Source organism: Sciurus carolinensis, chromosome 3, assembly GCF_902686445.1.
Source record: "Sciurus carolinensis chromosome 3, mSciCar1.2, whole genome shotgun sequence".
NCBI lineage: Eukaryota > Metazoa > Chordata > Mammalia > Rodentia > Sciuridae > Sciurus > Sciurus carolinensis.
Genome location: NC_062215.1, coordinates 177,071,904 through 177,093,222, shown reverse-complemented (window position 1 = coordinate 177,093,222; position 21,319 = coordinate 177,071,904). Strand labels below are relative to the sequence as shown.

General features: G+C 41.6%; 1 protein-coding gene across 1 annotated transcript; it reads right to left on the bottom strand.

Moving 5' to 3' along the window:
• Positions 1 to 2,189: 2,189 nt before the first annotated feature.
• Positions 2,190 to 3,113, bottom strand: LOC124979723 (UDP-glucuronosyltransferase 1A8-like). The gene has a single exon (XM_047544324.1). The coding sequence runs from the start codon at positions 3,111 to 3,113 to the stop codon at positions 2,190 to 2,192; it is 924 nt and encodes a 307-aa protein (XP_047400280.1).
• Between the last annotated feature and the right edge of the window lie 18,206 nt (positions 3,114 to 21,319).

The following is a 21,319-nucleotide window of genomic DNA, read 5'->3' as shown; positions in this document are numbered from 1 at the left end:
GAGGTGCATGGTTTATCCCACCCTAGACTGCCATAATGTGCCACTCACACCAGAGATACAAAGGGATGGGACTACTCAACCTGGGCCTGAAAACATTAGACCCAGGAGCCAAAAACAAATCTTTACTCTACATAGGTTAACTGCCTTAGGTGTTTCATAATAACAACATGATGCTGACTAACACAAGATGTACAAAAACCAGGGAGGTACAATCTCAAAAAATCATAAGAGAAATTACAAATATGACTAAATACAACATAAATAAAGAAAATCCAAAGATGCACCTTACCCAATAGCCACTGAAATATAAATTACCTGGGGAAAATAGTTGCAAAGATAGCAAAATGCATAGGAATATATTTTAAGAAGAAAGAAAAATGCTTACATATATAAAATACGAATTTTTGTTAATGGGCATAAAATAATATCTGAAAAATAAAATTGATTGTATAATCCTAAATGGAAGAGCAAAGGCAAAATGGAAACATGTCTATCATTTGTAAACTAGAAAAGTATTTAATGTAATATTATGAGAGTCCTAGGGGTGTGTATTTATTTCTTAGAATGAAACAAAACAGGGCTGGGGACACAGCTCAGCTGTTAAAGTACTTGCCTCACATGCACAAGACCCAGGGTTCAATTCCCAGCACCACTTTAAAAAAAAATAATGAAACAAAACAATTTTCAATTCTATGTAGGAGAATACATTGGGAGAATCACTAGTAAAACTTAGAAATAAAAATAATAAATGTACAGATTGACTTACAGATATTAACACACACTAAATGCTACTTAATCAAAATATGGTATCATGGCATGAATAGATAAATAAGCCAGTAGGATAAAACAGAGTTCACAAGCAGATACAAAGAACATAGAAAATTAAAACTTGGTGCAGATGCATTTCAATTCCACAGATAAAGACAGGAATTATTCTAAAACGTGTGGGACAATGGAGTATACTTTGATAAAATAATTACAACTAGATCCTTATTCTGTATGAATTAAAACTCTCACTGAAAAATATGTTTTCAATGTTGGAGGACTTTGCTGTTTATATATGCAAAACCTGGAAAGATGAAAACAAGCTGAAATGCAGAAATTAGTAAATGAAAGTTAAACAATTTAACTACCTAAAAGTGAAAATACCGTATGACAAAAGAAGAAGGTCAATGAAAAATTATTTACACTACGCACATTTTAAAAGGCTGAATGTTGTCATTCCTAACACAGAAGTACTTTATCAAAATTCATTATGAAAAAGCAAACAGCCCTGTTAAAAGTATTAACAAATGTGATTATGTGATTTACAAAAGAGGTTATGCAAATGGTCACCATATCTATGAAAACAGAATGTAAAAACTGTAGGAGATACACACAAATTTAGCGATCTTTTAGCTTCAATTTTGTTAAAGTCAACAAACTTTAAAAGTTTGACATCTGGTGCTGAAAAAGGCATGGAAAAACTACAACTCAGGTATACTACTGCTTTTAGTACAAGGTTTTTCCAAGATTTGAAACCAGTGTCTCAAATCCATTAAAATGTGATATATGCATACCATCAAATTCAGCAACTCTATGCCTGAGATAAAAGCAAGAACATGAAAATAGTTGGAGGCAAAGAAAATATTTAAGATGCTTACCAAACTTCTGTTCATAAAGTCAAAGGGAGAAAAGGCTTTATTGTCTATCACCATTGGTTGGAGATAAAAGTAAGGAATACACAAAGTAAAGCTTTAATGCTATCATCAAAAGAACCCATTATATCCATACATATCGGATGGGGAGCATGCTGAATATTTGTTGGCAAGTGAAAAGTGCAAGCTAAAGAACACTATGTCTGGTCCATTATCACACATGCTTTTAAATGTAGGTATAAATTTTGTATTAGATAACTTCATATACACACAAATTTTCAAGAAACTGAGAAGATGCAGAAAAATACAGGAGGACTTTTCTATAGGAGAAAACAGTATGAGCATAAAAGAATATTTGCCAGTGTAACTATGAAACAGTATTAAAATACAACCTAGAAATTACAAACAATTATATCAATTGCACATATTCATGGATTAATGAGGTTAGAATTCTAATGTTTGAAAACCCACAGCAAAATTAATTGAAAAAAAAAAGTTCATGAAACCAGAAAAAAACTCTAACTACGACATGTGCAAATAACAAATCACTGTTCAGAAGATTTCTCTTTTCAACATCCAAGGCCAAGTGCTTCTCAATGTGCTAAAGGAGACACAACGTACCTTGGGCAGTGGCTTCCCCTGGTGGCAGTTGATTCCACCTATGAAGATCATGTTGGGCATCACAGGTCTGGGATAGTCCAAAACAAAGTCAGTTCGTAGTAACCAAATGGACACTTGGCTGGAGAGATCACTTATTGTGACAGGTGTCTGGAGAATTTCAGAGGCGATTTCCAAGGCAGGTTTGAAAAAATAAGGGCAAAATAAATATTCTTCCAAGTTGTGTAGGTGGTTCCTTACCCTTTTCACAAAAGTCAGAGCATCTGAGGACATCAAGAAAAGTCTGGGAACATAAGAGAGAGGACTGGGGCACTGAGCACCTTCTTCCAGAAAACGGCAGAACACTACCCTGGCGAAGACCACGGATGGAAGTGAAAAGTATTTGGCAACAACTAAGCCACACATATCAAAAGGATCCAGAAACACTGCATTAAAAGAGCTCTTCTTTAACAAGTCCACTAATTTCTTGTCATTAAACAAACTCTTACACCGTGAAAAAGTGATGTTAAAAAATGCCTTGGATGAACCCATTGCTACACCATACATACTTTGTTCTGGAGTTTTCCATTGAGTGTCAAGAAAAAATTTGAATTCACGGTCCAAGTCCTCCATAGTATAAGAAGTTGAGTAAGTCTTTACTGTAAAGTTGGATGCCTTCCCCAGTTGCCAACTCACCTCTGGCATGACAGCCACAACTTCATGCCCTCTGTGGATGAGTTTTTCCACGACTGACCGCATGGTAAACCAGTGGCTGCCATCCATGGGCACCACCAGCAGCTTGCCTGCCTGGGCAAGGCCAGATGCCAGCAGCAGACACACACACAGAGGAAGGGGGGCAGGCAAAAGACCAGGAGCCATGGGACAGTCGAGGCCCAGGAATCCAGCTGCTTGGATACAAACCCCAAGGGATACGGTAGGCGGAAGAAGTGCAGGCACTTAAATACCAGAAGAGTTGGGGTGTATTCAAGAATTTCTGAAAATATATGACACACACTGTCAATGATTTCCTCAAAAGAGTCTTGATTAATGAATAACATCCATTGACCGACCTGCTTGTATGTTTTCCAGGGTTAGGATAGTTCATGATCTTTGCCTTGAAGCAGCAGCATGCCCTGAAGCACAATGTGACTTTAGTAACAGAATGACTAAGCAATTGATTGGGAAGTGGCCACGTAGACGGGTTAAAAGGCAAACTTCAAGAAAGATTGCATTTTGGAATTTGTCCTAAATGAAACCGGAACTTAATCTTCAGAGCACTGAAGACTCTGCTTAGAATGAAATGGGAGGTCCAGCTTCAAAGGAACACCTGGAAGGTCCTTACCCCGACCTGCTCCCTGGCAATGAAACTGTGGTTCATGACAGAGTGTGACATGGACGTGCACTGCTGCTGTCTCTTCAACTTTCAGCAGGATTCACGCTCCATTTCCAACACTTCTGAGGCTCTGAGATGCTGCAACAGGATTGAGAGTCCACTCCATGGACGATGCCAGGGATTTCATCCAGCATGGCTGCCATCTGTGGCAACTCGCTTTCTCTTGACACCTCCAGAGCAGTGGTGTCACCCAGTCAGTGTTTGCTGAGCACATGATGTCATGTCCTAGCCAGAGATTGAGACCTCTGCTGTGGGCCATGACCTGTGGGCCCTCCTTCAGGGCTCCATGTGCTTCTCTCCCACACTCTACTGAGCACTCCATGTGCTCACAGGGCATGTATTCTTCATGTTCCCACCCTCCTTCCACAGGACCCACACTAAGGGAGAAAATACAGAGAAACACACAGGGACAGAGAAAACACAGAGAACTCACACGAGGACAGTTTGCTGCTTTGGACTCTACTGCACTGGGCACTTTTACACAACTTCCTTCACAGGTGAGCACAGAGGCATTTCTCCAGTAATACCACAAGGAGAATTAAGAGAGGGGTCCTACAGCCAACCTAGGGGCCTCTCCTTGTTAGGAACACACAAAGCGGCTCCCTCTGGACCCTAAATGTTACTAGACCCATTCACCTTGGTGACTGGGGCATGTGCACATCATTGTCGCTGGAAAGCCAAAAGAAGGAGAGTGACATCAGCCATATGGCACAATCTGGAGCCTCAGAATCCACCTCCACACAGAAAGCTCAATGAGCAATGATCTGCAGACCAGGATATCTTGAAATTCCAACTCTTGGGCATAAGCTTGAGGCCATCCAACCAGTTCACAGCACCAAGTCTCCTTCAGCGGGCAGGGGAGGAAGGACGTCTCACTCTGACAATGCCAAGCCTCCTCCTTCCCCAGGTGTCCACCCACCACACAGGGTGCTTTCCCTGCAACATGGCTGCACAGAAGGGAAGGAGACATGCCGGTAGTCATCCGGCCACACTAGCATTCCAAGATGCCTCCAGAAAACCCATTCCATTCTCACCTCAAGGGCAACCTCAGTGGAAATGGCACTTAGACCACCCGAGGCCTGGAAAAAACAAAGAAAGGATGCAGTGCTCACAGTGACCAGTGTGTGCACCTTGGTGGACCTCAGTGTTGCTGCCAGCTAAGATGCTTGAACACAGAGACAGGCCAACCTCAGACCAGCTGAGTTGGCTGCCATAAAGAGCCCAATGGAAGTTCAACTGAGCTTCTGTCCTAGATGGTTTCTTCCTGCCCAGCTCAGTGCCCACCACCTTCATCCCACCGAGATGGGACAGTCCCACTTTCTGGATTCCAAAGTTGTCAGAGGATTCATAATGCTTTGACCTAGAAAGTTAACGGCAGCACTACTCGGTAAAAAATCAGGGCCCATCTCTGTGCATTTGAGGCAAGCGTGGAGTTAGACCTGCTAGGCCTCCAGTTGATTCAGCCACCAGGTACCCATGGCTCACTCTGAAAGGGAGGCATTCCCAAATTGTGCATTGACAACGAGCAGAGCCTCAGGTCATACCTTTCCCAAGAAAGGGACTCCACTGCACCCTCTGCCCAACAGTAGACCCCAAAGACTACAATGGCCCAGTCGGGTTATGTGGTATGTAATCGTCCTCACCAGACACCACTGCAGTACTCAGCCAGGAGCACCGGCCAATGGCAGAGATCAGGCAGTTGTTTCAAGAGAGAGTGGAGCTCAGGCAGCTACCACACCTAACAGAACAAAGGCATGTGGCTCACGAGACTCAAGAGTGAACCACAGGCCTGCCTGCCGATGGTGGTAACTAGCTCGCCCTTCAAGAATCACAGTGTAGGGACCCAGTTTCACAGGACCACAGCCATCTTCACTCATAACCTGGCCCCATGAGTAAACCTGGCCTGTCCCTGCATACTTACATGGCATACTATGGAAAAACACAACCATAACGGTGTCATCGGAGTGTGTCCTGGAAGACCACAGTATGCCAGTGCCAGGAACATGCCTGCCGTCTTTGATGCCACCTCAATAAAACTTGGTGCATTCCTGCTTGGGTGAAGGCCACCTTTGTCATGACCGCTACATAAGCCCCTCCCTGGGAATGAAGTTGCAGGATCTACTGGTCTAGCTGCTTCCCTTGACCAGGTATTTGTCCACAAATTCCCCATGATTCCCCAAACCTCCAATTTTGGTTCTCTAGGATTCTTTTTGCTCTCTCAACACATACTCCCTACGGCTGATATTTCTCTTATATTGGATAATCCCAAATGTCAGGATAGACTAAATGAAGGACTATGCCTGCAGAAGAACCCAAATGAAGGTCAAAACAGGCAGCTGTACCCTAAAATGCACATGCACCAAAGGGAAACCAAACAAATTTTGAGTATGTGAATCATGGCAACTCCCAAGAAAACTAACCAAGTTCCAATCACCGATAGTAAGGAAATGAAGATGTAGGAGATGTCTAAAAAAGAATTCAAAATAATTTTTAGAGAAGGCAATGAACTACCAGTTTCTCGGGTGGAACTTTTCATAAAATTTTGGAAACACATACATAAATAATTTGCAAACATAATTTAATATTTAAAAACAGAATTCCGAGCATTGAAGAAAACCAGGATTGAAGTGAAAAATTCAAATGGAATCCTTAATAGCTGAACTGTTTAAGCAAAAGGAAGGAACAACTATCTGAAAGATGAAACACTGAACTGACCCAGTCAGAGGGGACTGACCAAGCATTAAGAAATTCTACAGGGATCATGGGACTTCATCAGGAGACAAAGTCTTTTCATTACAGAATTTAATTAAAGGGGAAAAATGGCTGACCAGAAAATATAAGAAGTGAGGCCTAAAATCTTCCTCCACTGTGACAACAGATGCCAGCACACAGGTAGCAGAACCACAGAGTTCTCCAATAAAATTCAGTCCTAAGAGGAGAACATCAACTCACCAAATAATCAAACCATCCAATCTCTAGACAAGGGCTGCGGATGTAACAGGGAGGTAGAGTGTTTGACACCATGTGTGAGGTCTCATGTCCAATTCCCATACCCCAACACACACCACCACCACCACCACCACCACCATCATCATCATGGCAAAGGAAAATATTCTGAGAGCAAAATGAATAGAAAACATATCATATACAAAGGACCACCACTATGTCATTCGGATTTCACAGTAGAAACATTGCATGCTAAGAGAGTAGGATCATATATTTAAAGAACTAAAAAAAAAAATGCCAACAAGAATGCTTTATTCAGCAAACCTGCCCCTCAGAAATTAGGAACAAGTACTAGTTTTCAAAACAAAAGAAAAGTTAGGGAGTTTATCACTGCTGGACTAACCTTCTAGAAATTTTTCATCAGAAATACCAGACTACAAACAAGATCTGCTAATTAACAGTGTTGAAAATATGAAAGCCCAAAACACAAGAGTGCAGATGAAATAGAGCCATGTTCAGTACACACCAGGACTGGGATGAGAGGGCCTGAGACCACATTACCTGGCATACTGAAAAGTAAGGTGAGACAGCAAAAATAAACTGTCAAGGCATACACATGACAAAATGATGCAGATTATGACATTTAAACCAAAAAATGTGCAGGTAGGAATACTCATGTGCACTTAGGGCATCCAAGGAAACTTAATTTGATATCAACTTGGAATTAGACTTTGTAAGTAAAGATATTCTATATAAACCTCATGATAAACACAGGGGAAAAATCTTTAGTAGAAATCCAGAATGGTAAGAAAAAAGATACAAAGCATATCACTCCATTCCAACCAACAAACCACAAAACAAGAAACAAATTATCGACACAACAACCAGGAAAAAAAAAAAATCTTGAGTGAGACATTTTTAAGTCTTTACTTATCAATAATTACCACAAATGTCCATGGATTAAATTTTCCAATGGATCAAAAAGAAAAATTTCTTTTTGAAATAAATTTTCAGACTGAAGGATTGAATGGGTTTTTCAAAAGATATGCTGCCTAGGAGGCTCACCTCACTTTTAAGAACACATGCAGACTGGAAGTAAGAAGCTGCAAAAAGAAATTCTACACAATGAAAAGTAAGTAAAAGTAGACATAAAACATAAAAATATATGTTGACCAGACAAAACTGACTGAATAATTGCAGAGGAGCCTCAAGACGGCAGAAGGGACACTGGCCCTGGTTTGCTCCTCTACAGGAGTGCAATTCCAGAGGGAGTTAGAGGTCTTCTGTGATGCCAGGCTCTTGATATCACCACTGCTGCCGGAGAGACCTGACACCATGTTCCCAAGCACAGTAAACAAGGAAAACGTGCAGCTGAAGGTGGACTTAGTCCTGGTGTCTGCTAGTCATTCAGGACATGGGACAAAGTAGCTGCAAATTTAAATAAGGACTCTGATCGTGTTTATTCCTCACTAGACCGTGGTCACACAAAACCTTGGCATGGGTCTGAAATGGTGCCCCTCCAAGCCAGCTGTCCAGCTCACAGTGCTGGCTCAGTGTTCCCTGCCCACCCACCGGCACCAGGGCAGACACGGCAGCACTAGACACCCTCACAAAAATTGGTGCTGCCTTGCCACCCAAGCCTATCATCAGGGGTCTGGCTTTTTATCATTTTTCTCACTAATATGCTCCTTTATTGAGGATTTCTATTACCTTTATGAAATTGTGGGTCCATAATGCTTGGGATTCTCCCTGCTGTTCCGTCACGGCAGACCCCTTGAGAAGAGGCCCGTGCTGTTGCCGCCAACGCCACAGCCAAAGCCACCTGCCACCACCCGGAGGTCTTCTCTCCGCATGCCGCCCACACTGACACCACTGCCGTCCTGACTTTCCCAGGGGCCACTGCGCTGCTGCTGCCCCCGAGGTTTGCTGGAGAGTGCTGGAGCTGTGGTCACACAGCACCTTCGTCCTGGGGTGCCAGCCGCACCTGGGGTCAGGTGCCAGCCCATCTGCACTACTCCCATCTTGGGGCACAGCTGCCTCTGTCTGGGGATACCACCCAGGACCTGTGGGTCCATGTCAGGGTGCCAGGGGCGTTGGCTGTACCTGGGGTCTTCCACTGGGAGTGCTGGTGACTTGCTGCCGCTTCTCAGGGTCGCTCCTCTGTGTGAGCACATCCCTGGTGGTCTCTCTGCAAATTGGAATGGCACTGAGATCTTGGGACTGCAACATGCAGAGCCTGGAGGATCTGAAACCCAGACCGTAGGGTAGTGACTGGGTCTGCATGTGCTGGGTGGGCCTGGCAATCCCATGAAAAGTCAGAGACAGGGCTGAGAAGCTTTGGAATGCCGACGGACATAGTCCTTCAATTTTCCATCGAGATTTTCTTTTCTTCTCTACCATCTCCACTATATTTAAAACCAGGTATTTTTCATCCAGCAGTTTATTGAAGACTGTGATAGATGAATGATATTTTGCAGTTTTGTTGTGTATTCTTATATTTTTATTTTTTTTCTTTATATATATATTTTTCCTCTTGCTCATCTGCTTTCCTGGATTCTCTATGTATTCTCCTGCTAACAGTCAATCTCTATCATTCCTCTTCCACAATGATTCTTACTTTGGGCTTCTCTCCTCCACCTCATAGACATCACATCCTGCCTACTTCTGTCTCTCTTTATCTACCATTTGAAATTGTAAATCCTTTTAGCAAATTTACTGTATTGTTGAGGGCCGTCTTGGACAAGATGGCGCCTGGCAGTGAGCCAAAGGGCACTGGATACCAAAATAAGGAAGTACCCAAAAAGGTTGCTTGCCTACTAGTTCCTTGGAGACTTATGACGTGTTAACACCAGGCTCTAGGATTGGCTATCCAATATCATGCCCCGCGTGAACAGCTCGTGATTCATATAGTGCTATGCTGACATTCCTCTGCACGCTCTCCTGCGTGAGAGAAAGCTTTGCTATAATTAGCTGATAAGCTAGGAGCCTGGGGGAGGAGAGAGGGAGAAGGTAGAAGAAGGGAGATAGTGGGAGAACAAAGGAGGCAGGAAAACATGGAGGACGGAATAAATCTCGTCAACCAAAGATTGGTGGTGTCTCCTTTCTCCGCGCCGGTTCCGCTGGATGGAACAAGTGGTGGCCCGTACGGGGAAATTCTTTCTCCTTCTGTGTCCTCCCAGGTAAGTAACTTAAGGTAAGGTATAGGAAAACTACGTAACTTAAAGTAAGCTATAGGAAAACTGTAGGATAACCTCCCGGAAATCTCTGGCCAGAGTGTATAAGGGGGAGGTCACACAGTCCCGGTGAAGGGACCCCACAGTCCTGGTGAAAAGGACCCCACAGTCCCGGTGAAGGGACCCCAAAGTCCCGGTGAAAGGGAACCCATAGTCCCGGTGAAGGGACCCCACAGTCCCGGTGAAAGGGTCCCCACAGTCCCGGTGAAGGGGATCACATACCTTGGTAAAGGGAGTCTACATTACCCTGGTAAAGGAGGTCAGAAAACCCCAGTAAAGGGAGGTCTCATAACTCCAGAATGGGGTCACAGTGTCTAGAAATCAAATGATAAGAGTCATACAAGATGTATTTAAGGATAATGGGACTGCCATAAATCGATCTACTGTGACACACATGTAACCACATTGGCCAAGGTTAGTCCTTGGTTTTTGGAAGAGGGAGTCCTAAATATTCCACAATGGGAACATGATAAAGAGGATCTTATTAAAGGAGAAAAGCAATCCCCATTACCTAGAGGTACTTTTCCCATTTGGCAGCTCATTAAGGAATGTCTAACATCTAAAAAAGGTAAAATAATAACTTTAGTAAGAAAAGGAAATATGTGTCTGGAAGAGATAAAGAAACAATTAAGTGTAACTTCTCATAAAGAGGTAGAAGAGGAGGAGGGGCTTACTGGGGAGGAATTAGAAAGAGCATCAAGGACACGGTCGCCCCCATCAGTTATATCGGGAAGGAATACCAATCCCTTCCTGGAGGCAGCAGCTCCCCCCCAAGCAGCCTGGCCCCTATATCCCCCAAGATACCCTTGGGTGGAGTTAGCTCATGCTATAAATCAGATGGGTTTTTCACCACGGGGAGAAGAAACCCCCCTTAAGGAAACCTCAGCAGACAAATAGACAAAGATTCCACCAACCTCTGGATTTCAAAACAGTAAAAAATGTTAAGGAGGCAGTGGCTACATACAGCCCACAGGCCCCATTTACAATTAGTATGTTGGAATCAGTATCGGGGCTAAATCTAGTGCCGGAAGATTGGAAAAGGCTATGTAAAGCTGTGCTATCAGGGGGACAGTACCTAGTGTGGAAAACTGCATGGCAGGAAGCCTCATTAGAAAAGGCACGCTGTAACGCTGCCGCAGGCTTTCCCCAAAGAAATGTAGAAATGCTGACAGGAGAAGGAAACTATGAAGGTATTCAACAGCAGATTATTTATGATCCTGGGGTGTACGCACAAATTGCTGCTGCTGCCACTAAAGCCTGGAGGTTAATTCAAGGGACAGGAGATTTACAGGGGCAGTTGTCCAAGGTGATTCAGGGGAGTAACGAATCATTTGCAGATTGTGTTGATAGACTAATCCAAATGGCTGCTAGAGTATTTGGGGATTCAGAACAAGCTATGTCCTTAATAAAACAATTAGCTTATGAGCAAGCAAATAGATGGTGTAAAGAAGCTATAAGACCATGGAAAAATAAAGATTTAAGTACTTATATAAAGGTCTGCAGGGATATCAATGATGCAGTCATTACAGGACAAGTAATAGCTGCTGCTCTTCATGGGCCAAATCAGGGGCAATCAAGAGCTAAAGGAATAATATGCTTTAAGTGTGGGCAAGGAGGGCACTTCAGAAGAGACTGCCCTGAAGGGCCCATAGGATTAAAGCCCAGGAGAACACCTAAGACTAGAGAACAGCAAGGGACAAATCAACCTGCCCCAGGTCTCTGTCCCCGGTGCCCAAAAGGAAGGCACTGGGCGAGATTTTGTACATCAAGATTTGACATAGAGAGAAATCCTCTTCCTACCCAGTCAAAAAATGGCTAGGGGGGCCCAACCTGGGGCCCTCAAATATACGGGGCCTTTCAGAATCCCATAGTCCTGATCCCCACTCACAATCCTTTCCAACTATCTCCTCCTTGTCCCGAGGAACATCAGGGAGCGGGAGATTGGACCTCTGTGCCTCTGCCCGACTTGTTTTAACCCCAGAGATGGGAGTACAAGCGGTCCCCACGGGCATACATGGACCACTCCCTGAGGGCACAGTAGTATTATTGTTGGGGCAGAATTCCACAACTCTGTCAGGATTACAAGTATTTCCAGGAGTCATTGATTCTGATTATACTGGAGAAATAAAGATTATGTTATCTTCCCCTCGAGGGGTATCTGTTGTTTCTCCAGGAGATAAAATAGCACAAATATTGATATTGTCTAGCCATCATGGGGCCTTTCCCAGTTCACAAAGGACTGGAAAAAACAATGGGTTTGGATCCACAGGATCATGTGTCTTTTGGGCACAATCAACAAAATATAGACCCATGCTTAAATTAAAAGTTAATGGTACTCCCATAGAGGGTCTAATAGACACAGGTGCTGACATCTCTATTATAAGACAGAAAGACTGGAACAAATCATGGCCTGTTACAGCATCCAGTACTACCTTACAGGGACTTGGATTTGCCCAAACCCCATTACAAAGTTCAGCTGTATTATCTTGGGAGGACTCTGATGGGAAAAGGGGAACATTCCAACCTTGTGTATTAGCTCACCTGCCTGTCACTCTTTGAGGAAGAGACATTTTAACACAGATGGATGTTGTCATTTCTTCTTCCGTTGAGCAAAATATGTCCTGTCTAAACCCAACTGTTTTGCCACTCGTGGTGAGACAAGGTTATATCCCTGGAAAAGGACTAGGCAAAAATTTACAAGGTGTTATCTGCCACATTCAAGCCGAAGGACAAACAGGGACTGAGGGGCTGGGTTTTCAGGAGGGGCCACTGAACCATTACAGATAACATGGAAAGCCAATAATCCTATCAGGGTCCCCCAGTGACCCCTTTCTAAAGAAAAAATAGAGGCGGCCCAGGAAATAATCAACAATTGAAGGAAAACCATATCATTCCTTCCACTTCCCCTTGGAATACACCCATTTTTGTCATAAAAAAGAAGTGTAGGAAAGGGCAACTTTTGCGAGATCTGAGAGCCATAATTTCCAGTATGCAGATTATGGGCCCGGTGTAACTGGGTCTCCCCTCGTTAGCTGCTGTTCCAAAACATTATCATATCATCTCTATAGATATAAAAGATTGTTTCTTTTCCATTCCTGTGCATCCCGAGGATAGACCTCGATTTGTCTTTTCCGTTCCTTCTTTAAATGATGCAGGGCCTACTACTAGATACCAATGGGTGGTCCTTCCCCAGGGAATGGCAAATAGTCCCACTATGTGTCAAATATATGTTGGCCAGGCTATATCACAGATTAGACAAAATTATAAAGAACTTTATTGTCTCCATTATATGGATGATATTCTTTTGGCTCACAGAAAACAGGAGACTTTATTTAGGGCATTTAACAATATTATTAATACCCTAGAAAAATGGGGATTACATGTGGCCCCAGAAAAGGTGCAAACCCACAGCCCTATTACCTTTCTAGGACATCAAATATTAGATACCTGTGTTAGGCCACAAAATATTCAATTAGGCTCGGAAAAGCTTAAGACTCTAAATGATTTCCAAAAATTATTAGGTGATACAAATTGGATAAGGCCAAATTTGGGAATCACCACTGGTCAACTTAAGCCTCTGTTTGATATTCTCCAAGGAGATTCAGATCCTACATCCCCCAGAAATTTAACTCCTAAAGGTAGAAAAGCCTTGAGTTTAGTAGAACAAGCTTTAGAAAATGCTCATAGTGATAGAGTTGATCTATCCTTGCCTTTTAATCTCATAGTATTAGATTCTAAATATACTCCTACAGGTCTATTGTGGCAAACTGGACTCCTGATATGGATCCATTTGCCAGTGTCCCCCAAAAATGTTTCCCTGTATCCTGTGATGGTAGCAAATCTAGTTACATTAGGACTTAAGACAGCCCTTCAAGTTTTTGGAGTTCATCCTCAGACAGTTATTGTCCCATACACAGCAAAACAGATTGAAATACTAGTTATCAATAATGAAGATTGGGCAATTGTCCATTGTTCCACCATGGCCACATTTGATAATCACTTGCCAAGTTCACCTATTGTCAGCTTCTTCAAAAGACATCCTGTTATTTTCCCTCAGGTTGTTAAGGCTCAACCTATCCCAACAACAAATACAATCTTTACAGATGGCTCCTCCTCCGGCACAGCTACAGTAGTTTCTGATAAAGTACAGACTGTTATTACTTCTCATGAGTCTGCTCAAAAACCTGAACTAGAAGCAATACTAACTGCCTTACAAACATTTCCTGGGGAACCTTTAAATATTTATACTGATAGTCTCTATATTGCCCAGTTTGTGCCACGGCTTGAGACAGCTGGACCCATTAGTCTTCAATCTACCTTACAACAATGCTTTTATCAAGTACAAACTCTTCTGTGGGCTCGCAAAGAACCTTTATATATAGGCCATATCAGAGCACATTCAGGCTTATCTGGGCCTTTAGCTCAAGCAAATTCTACTGCAGACTCAGCTACTCGAGATCCTCATGTGTTTAATATTGTACAAGAAGCAATTAATTTCCATAAAGATTTTCATGTCAATGCTACTACTCTCAAAATAATATATAACATTACAAAAGAACAAGACAGAAATATAGTAAAACAGTGTCCTGCCTGTGTGCCTCATTTATCTGTTCCTCATTTTGGAGTCAATCCTAAAGGACTCCTTCCAAATCATCTATGGCAGATGGATGTCACCCATATCCCTGAATTTGGTACTTTAAGATTTGTACATGTAACTGTAGATACCTACTCAGGATATATATTTGCTACCGCCCATACAGGGAAAAAGACAAAAGATGTAATCAGTCATTGCCTTCAAGCCTTTGCTACTATGGGAAGACCAAAATCATTTAAAACAGATAATAGGCCTGCGTATACTTCTTCTTCATTTCGACAGTTTTGCTCAAAGTTTAATATCTATCATTCTTCAGGATTGCCCTACAATCCACAAGGACAAGTTATCGTGGAAAGGGTTAATCAAACATTGAAAGTCTGCTTAACTAAACAAAAAGGGGGAATAGGGGCATTAGCCCCTCCCAAGAACAGACTTAACCTTGCTTTATTCACCCTCAATTTTTTAACTTTGGATGCTATGGGCTCTACTGCGACTGATAGACATTTTAGTGGAAAGTCTGGTGGCCATCCACAAGCAATGTGGAAAGACATCTTGACTGGGTCCTGGAAAGGACCTGACCCAGTATTAATTTGGGGGAGAGGATCTGTTTGTGTTTTTCCTCAGGACCAACAACAACCTATCTGGGTCCCGGAGCGCTTGGTAAGAACTATCCATAAGAAAGAAAATGGCACCGAAATACAAAATGATGGTGATGGTGGTAAGCCTGCTGTTGTTAGCCCTTCCTGAAACCTTTGGGGATATATCACTCATGACACACAAGTTTTCCTCAATTATTTCCTAGTACAGAACTTCTAGGTATCCCTTACCTACCAGCTGGTTCCACTGTATAGCCACTTATTACTAGTCTAAACTTCAAGTTAAAAGGTAGTCTTTGCTTACTCTGGTTACCACCTCAGAAACAGCCATGATACAGGGAGGCAATCCCTCTCTCATTCAATAAAGGTGCCGTCAAAAGCAAGCCTATAGAAAGGGAAGTAATACACCTGTTTATAGTTATACAGGGTGCGAGGCCAATTACTCTTCCTTTTATCAGGCTTTCCCCCCTACTCCCGTATGTGTCACGTCTCCATTTGTGTTCATTCTGTCTAACAGTTCTAAGTTTAATATTAACATTACTAATAACAATGATAATGATACTGAGGTCCTTAACTGTGTTATGTGTTAAGAGTGTTATGTGTCTAGTTGTTTGGGATGCTTCACTATTTCCTCAGGTTGTGATTGCCAGGATTCCAAAATTCATTCCAGTCCCAGTGATCTTAATTCATAGTGAGTGGAATTTCCTACCCGTGAAAGCAAAAAGAGATTTTGGTATCTCAGTCATTATAGCCTTCGCTGTTGCTGCAGCGGCTGCTGCGGCTGCTGCCACTTCTGCTGGACTTGCCCTACGAACTGCTATTCCTATTGCTCACGTGCTCAATAATCTGTCACAAGCCACTGCCGAAGCAATGACAGCCCATGAAAACATCAATGCGCATCTCGCCACAGGAATCCTGATTCTAAACCAAAGAGTGAACTTACTACAAGAATAAGTGGACATGTTGACTGTTACCGCACAGACAGGCTGTCTAGTGCACGCTCAAGCACTATGTGTTACCCCTATACCCTATTCTAATATTACTGCTGCTACAAATCTGTCCAAACAGCTTGGAAGCATGCTTAATGGAACATGGACTAAAGAGTTTACTAATTGACTACCTTATTAAGAAATTCTATATTTGTGGTAAATAGTACTCAGGTCAAGGTCCCGGGTATACCAGAAGCCTTTAGTTTCTTACAGTAAGCGTTACAATTTGGTAAACTATGGATGGGAAGTTTTGCTATGATGGGGTTGTTGTTCTTGCTGTTACTGTTGCTGCTCAGATATCTGTTGTCTCTAAGGAGTCGTCAAAGACAGCAAGCCTTAGTGGTACAGCAAGCCCTTATGGCCATGGGCCAAGGCTCTGATCCTCAGATTTGGTTCTCCCAATTACAGAACTGGTAGTCAATGACGGGTAAGCACAGGGTGGACTTTATAACAACCTAAGACAGGGATCAAAGCATGCCAACAGCTCTTTGACTCCCAATGACGGGTAAGGATAAAGTCTGACTCTGGCACCTAAGACAGGCACAGTCGCTGTCCTTTTCTTTTTATAACAAAAAGGAGGAGCCTGTTGGGGGCCATCTTGGACAAGATGGCGCCTGGCAGTGAGCCAAAGGGCACTAGATACCAAAATAAGGAAGTACCCAAAAAGGTTGCTTGCCTACTAGTTCCTTGGACACTTATGACGTGTTAACACCAGGCTCTAGGATTGGCTATCCAATATCATGCTGCACATGGACAGCTTGTGATTCATATAGTGCTATGCTGACATTCCTCTGCACGCTCTCCTGCGTGAGAGAAAGCTTTGCTATAATTGGCTGATAAGCTAGGAGCCTGGGGGAGGAGAGAGGGAGAGGGTAGAAGAAGAGAGATAGTGGGAGAACAAAGGAGGCAGGAAAACAGGGATGACGGAATAAATCTCATCAACTAAAGTTTGGTGGTGTCTCCTTTCTCCGCGCCGCTTCCGCTGGCCGGAACACTGTATATATCGTAGACAATAATTGAAGTCATCATTTCTGTGAGAAAACTGTGGACGTCTTAATAGAACTACTGGGTTTGGGACTGTACATTGTTTGCATTGTGTGCTGCTGATATTGCTCTCCTCCTTAAAGCAAGGTACTAAAGACCTTCAGGGACATTACGAGTCTGCAGGGTAAAATCTGTGCTTCCTCAGATACATACTGCTAGATGGGAAAACACAAGAACAACATGAAAAGACAAGGGAACAAAGTGCCCCGAACAAACAAAGATGCTCCAATAACAGAATCCACTGACAACACAGTAGAAGAAATGTCAGAGTAGGAGTTTTCAATGTACACAGTTAAACTGATCAGCCAAGTAAAGGACAAGATAAGGAGTGAAATCAAAGAGAAAATACAGGAAGTGAGAGATCACTTAATAAAGAGCTCTAGAATGTGAAAAAAAAAAAATCAAGCCGAAATCCTCAAAGTGAAGGAATAAATAAAATTATACGTTCAATGGAAAGTGTCACCAACAGACTAGGAAGACAGAACCTCAGGGAATGAAGACAAAATATATAATCTTGATAATGAAATTGACCAGGAAGAGAAGGTGGTAAGAAACCATGAACGGAACTTCCGATAATTATGGGATAACATGAAAAGACCAAATTTAAGAGTTATCAGGATAGATGAAGAAGCAGACACAAATCAAAGGGATGCACAATCTCTTCATGACATAATATCAGAACATTTCCCAAGCCTAAACAATGAAATGGAAAATCAAATACAAGAGGCTTATAGGACCCAAAATGTACAAAATTATAGCAGACTCACACCAAGACACATTATAACACAGAGAATGAGGATAAAATCTTAAAGGCCATGAGAAAAAAATCAAATTACGCATTGGGAAAAACCAATTTGGATCTCAACTGATTTCAAAACCCACACCCTCAAAGCTAGCAGGTCCTGGAATAATACATTTCAAGCTCTGAAAGCAACTGAATGCTAACCAAAAATTTTATATCCAACAAAATTAAGTTTCAGATTTGAAGATGACATAATAACCTTCCACGATAAACAAAAGTAAAAAGAAATCATAACTAGAAAGCCTGTACTACAAAACATTCTCAACAAAATATTCCATGAGGACAAATTTTTAAAATGTAAAAACCGGCAAAGGGAGGAACTACACTGAAGGAATAGTCAATCAAAGGAGAAACCAAGTCAAATTAAAAAACAGAAATAAACCAAAATGACTGGGAATACAAATATATCCCAATAATAACCTGGAATATATGGCCTAAACTTATTAATCAAAAGACATAGGCTTGCAGATTACATTAAAATACAAGACCCAATGGTATGCTGTCCCCAAGAGACTCACCTCATAGCAAAGACATCCACAGAGTGAAAGTGAAAGGATGGGAAAATCATATCACTCACATGGATCACGTAACAAGCGGGGGTTTCCATCCTCATAGCAGATAAAGTGGACTTCATGCCAAAGTTGATCAGAAGTAAAAAAGAACATATCATACTAATTAAGGGAATTATTCATCAACAAGCCATAAAAATTGTAAATATTGATGCCCCAAATAATAGGGCAGCTATGTACATCAAACAAACCCTTCTCAATTTCAAGAATCAAATAGACCACAAAACATTAATACTGGATGACTTCAACACCTCTCTCACTATTGGACAGATCTTCCAAACAAAACCTAAATAAGGAAACTATAGACTAAAGAACACAATCAATAATTTAGCCTTAACAGGTACATATACAATGTTTCATCCATCAACAAACGAATACACTTTCTTCTGAGCAGCACACAGGTTCTTCCCTTAATTAGACCATATTTCATGCCAAAAAGCAACTCTTAGTTAAAGAAAAAAGAAAATGGAGGTAATACTCTGCATTCTATCACATCATAATGGAATGAAATTAGAAATTAATGATAAAAAATAGAAGGTATTCTAACACCTGGAGACTAAGGAATACACTATTGAATGACAAATGGATAGCAGAAGAAATCAAGGATGAAATTTAAAAAATACTTAGAGGTAAATGAGAATACTGATACAACCTATCAAAATCTCTGGGACACCATGAAGGCAGCACTAAGAGCAAAGTTCATTGCATTGAGCTCATTCATTAAAAGAATAAAGAATCAACAAATAAATGACATAACATTATATCTCAAAGTGCTAAAAATAAGAACAAATCAACACCAAAAACAGTAGAAGCCAGGAAATAATTAAAGTCAGAACTAAAAATTAATGAAATTGAAACAAAAGAAACAACTTCAAAAATTGACAAAATGAAAAGGTGATTCTTTAAAAAATAAATAGAATCGATAAACCCCTAGCCAAGCTAACAGAGAAAAAGAAAACTCAAGTTACTAAAACACGTGATGTCAAAGGAAATACCACAATAGACACAACTGAAATACAGAAGATAATTAGAAAATATTTTTAAAAATTGCTTTGCTTTTATTAAAAAACAAAGCAATTTATGTATTTTTACAGAACTGAGGCTGAACCCCGGGGCATGCTACCTCTGAGCTACAACCCCGACCCTTTTTCATTTTTAATTTTCAGACAGGTTTTTGCCAAGTTGCCAAGGCTTGTCTCAAACATGTGATCCTGCTGCCTCAGCCCCTGAGAAGCTGGGTTGCCAGCTGTGCACCACCACACCTGGCTTAATACACTTTATTTTTTAGAACAGTTTTATTCTACAGAAAAATTGAGTGGATAGCACAGAGAATGACCCTTCAACAGTTCCCCTATTTTCAAAATTTTTCCAGCTCAGAGCAGTTACAATTTTGTTACAATTTTTTTGCCCCCTCCCCTCCCCTCATTCCACTCTGCCCAATCCAAAGTTCTTCCAATCTTCCCTTACCTGCCACCCTCATTACATATCATCATCCAATTGTCAGAGAAAACATTTGGCCTTTGGTGTTTGGGGACTGGCTTATCTCGCTTAGCATGATATTCTCCAACCCCATCCACTTACCTGCAAATGCCATAATTTTATTCTTCTTTCAGACTGAGTAATATTCCACTGCATATATATGCCACAGTTTCTTTATTCATTCATCTATTGAAGAGCATCAAGGTTGTTTCCATAATGTAGCTATTGGGAACTGAGCTGCTATAACCATTGATATGACTGTGAGTGTATTATGCTGATTTTAAGTCCTTTGGGTATAAGCCGAGGAGTGGAAATACAGAAGATAGTAGATATTAGTTTGAAAATTTATACTCCAATAAAATAGAGAATCTTGAAGACATCAACAAATTTCTAGAGACACAGGACCTATGCAAACTGAATCAGGAGAACATACATGATTTAAACAGATGGATTACAAATAATGAAATGGAACAAGCCATCAAAAGCCTACCAATCAAGAAAAGCCCAGGACCAGATGGATTCTTGGTTGAGTTCTAAAAGACCTTCAAAGAAGAATTAACACCAATACTGCTCAAAGTATTCCATGAAACAGAAAAGGCGGAAGGGGGAGTGGAGGAACTTTGGATTGGGCAACGGGGAGTGAGGGGAGGCGAGGGGCAGGGGAGTAGGAAAGATGGTGGAATGAGATTGACAGCATTACCCTAGGTGCTTGTATGATCACACAAATGGTGTGACTGCGTCATGTACAACCAGAGAAATGAAAACCTCTGCTCCATTCATGCACGATGAATCAAGATGCATTCTGCTGCCATCTACAACTAACTGGAACAAATTAAAAGAAAAAGAATAAGAGGGAACCCTTCCAAACTCCTTCCATGAGGCTAATATCACCAGGATACCAAAACCAGACAGACGCACATCCAAGAAAGAAAAATACAGACCAATATCCCCAATGATCATAGATACAAAAATTCTCAATAAAGTTCTGGAAAATCACATAAAAGAACATATTTAAAAGACAGTACACCAGGATCAAGTGGAGTTGATCCCAGGGATGCAGGGGTGCTTCAATAAACTCGATTCATCACATCAACAGATTTCAAAACAAGAATCATATGATCATCTCAATAGAGGCAGAAAAAGCATTGGACAAAATACAGCACCCCTTTATGTTCAAAACACTAGAAAACTAGGGATAGTAGGAACATACCTCAACATTGTAAAAGCCATGATAAACCCAAAGCCAATATCATTACAAATGGAGAAAAACTGAAAGCATTCCCTCTAAAAACTGGAACAAGACAAGGATGCCCTCTTTCACCACTTTTATTCAACATCATCCTTGAGACACTAGCCAGAGCAATTAGACAGGAGAAGGAAATCAAGGGGATATGAATAGGAAAAGAACTCAAATTATCACTATTTGATGATGACATCATT

Excerpts from the sequence above, each read along its gene's own strand:
- LOC124979723 (XM_047544324.1), bottom strand. The coding sequence starts at position 3,113 with ATGGCTCCTGGTCTTTTGCCTGCCCCCCTTCCTCTGTGTGTGTGTCTG.